Source organism: Pundamilia nyererei, unplaced genomic scaffold, assembly GCF_000239375.1.
Source record: "Pundamilia nyererei isolate P.nyererei 1_Seehausen unplaced genomic scaffold, PunNye1.0 scaffold00469, whole genome shotgun sequence".
In the NCBI taxonomy this organism is placed as follows: Eukaryota; Metazoa; Chordata; class Actinopteri; order Cichliformes; family Cichlidae; genus Pundamilia; species Pundamilia nyererei.
The window spans coordinates 234787-236717 of NW_005187870.1; the positions used below are offsets into that span (position 1 = coordinate 234787).

Here is a 1931-nt window from a genome sequence, read left to right on the forward strand (position 1 = left end):
CCCACATTTGTGAAAGAAAAGCAAAACACTTTTGTCTGTAACAAAACCATAAAATCTGATAAAGGTTATTTAAATGCTGCAAAAGAAGAATGGATTGGAATAAAATAAAAAACATATCCTAACCGTAATTACTGGGGGAGAATAATGAGTGACGCTCATAGTGAGTAAAAAGTAAAATGAGTGCATTTTTTGGATAGAGATTCACTTTTAATGTGCATGTATAATATAATACAGATGCATAAAAAACACTCCCAAAACAGAATAAATTATTACAAATAAATTATTACAAAATATAAAAAAATATATATATATAAAGATGGAGGCAACTTTGCCTGTGGTAGAATGTATACAATGCATGAAAAAATCTTTACTGCAGATACTAATTTGACCAATTTAATAATACTAATTTTGTGTTAGATTCATAAGATTTATGAGTTTCATGCTTTCATAGTGGTCCTTAGGAGAGCTTGACATTTTTATCAGGTGGTACACACTGTAAAAAGTTTGAAAAACACTGATAAGGTAAGTGTGCTTTTGGAAAACATTTAAAGCTGCTTGCCCTGCCTTACCTCTCTGAGCTTCTTCATCCCCACATACCTTGTCGGTCTCTCAGGTCAGCTGACCAGCTGCTCCTGGAGATACCGAGATCCAGGAGGAAGCTCAGAGGGGACAGGGCTTTCTCTATTGTGGCTCCAAAATTATGGAATAATTTGCCCATGCACGTTAGAGAGGCCCCTTCACTGTCCAACCCCATCATTTAATTTGTTTTGATTGAAATTGAATATTACTTAAACTCTCTTAAATTAACTTCCAATAAAAAAGGTTTATCATTGATTGAAATTCATTCAGAAATGTTTAACGAATGAGCTGTCACAACTTTCAAATACAAAGTTGTTATGAAGTCTGTCACATTCCCCCCCTTTTTTTTCTTTTTTTATCCTTTATTTATTTATCTTTCTTATTTCATTGTACTGTATATTGTTACTCTTATTTGCCTTGTATGTCTACTGTACAAACTGAACTGGAATGACTGACTGTTCGCTTTATGACTTCAATAAAGTTTAGAAAAAACAACAACCTCTTCAGCCGCTCCCTTCTGCCGTATTTTGCGGCAAAATTATCCACACCCACCGCCGCACTATGAATCGTGTGATATGTGGGACCACGAAGCGTGCACCGGACCACGCTTGATATTTGGGGAAATCGACGGCGTATTTGGAGTATGCATTTGAAGCACACTTCGAATTGGGACAGCCGTCGTCGCGTGGCGGTGACGTAACCGCACTTAAAATGCATACTTCAAGCGTGCAGTCTCCTAGTTGCCAACACCTCCGCTCTGTTCACGTTTCCGTGTTCCCTCCCCTTCAGAGCTGCAGTTTGAAGATGGGTGTAGCCAACATGTGGTGACGTGTAGGAGCTGACAGGTCCCATTCGCTACAGAAACATGTTATTTAGATCAGAGCTCAGAGTAGTTTCATTTATAAGGAAGTGAAAGTAACAAAGCCACTGACACTGAGAGGAGAAATGGCACAGAAAGGAGTTCAGCTGGATCGAGAAACCTTTGCTTGTTCGATCTGTTTGGATCTACTGAAGGATCCGGTGACTATTCCCTGTGGACACAGCTACTGCATGAACTGTATTAAAAGCTTCTGGGATGAAGAGGAAAAGAAGAAAATCTACAGCTGCCCTCAGTGCAGACAGACTTTCACAGCGAGGCCTGTCCTGGTGAAAAACACCATGTTAGCAATTCTAGTTGAGCAGCTGAAGAAGACTGGACTCCAAGCTGCTCCTGCTGATCACTGCTATGCTGGACCTGAAGATGTGGCCTGTGATGTCTGCACTGGAAGAAGAATGAAAGCCTTCAAGTCCTGCCTTGTTTGTGTGATCTCTTACTGTGAACAACATGTTAGGCTTCATTATGAATGTCCTGC

The 1931-nt window shown here is 39.7% G+C and overlaps 1 protein-coding gene across 1 annotated transcript in view; it reads left to right on the plus strand.

Annotated features, from left to right (window-relative positions):
• Positions 1-1931, plus strand: part of LOC102201894 (E3 ubiquitin/ISG15 ligase TRIM25-like) — a 9126-nt gene that overhangs the window by 682 nt on the left and 6513 nt on the right. Inside the window, exons 2-3 of the mRNA XM_013916114.1 lie at positions 274-295; positions 1594-1828. Of these exons, the coding sequence (XP_013771568.1) occupies positions 274-295; positions 1594-1828 (257 nt within the window). The remainder of the gene's footprint in view (positions 1-273; positions 296-1593; positions 1829-1931) is intronic.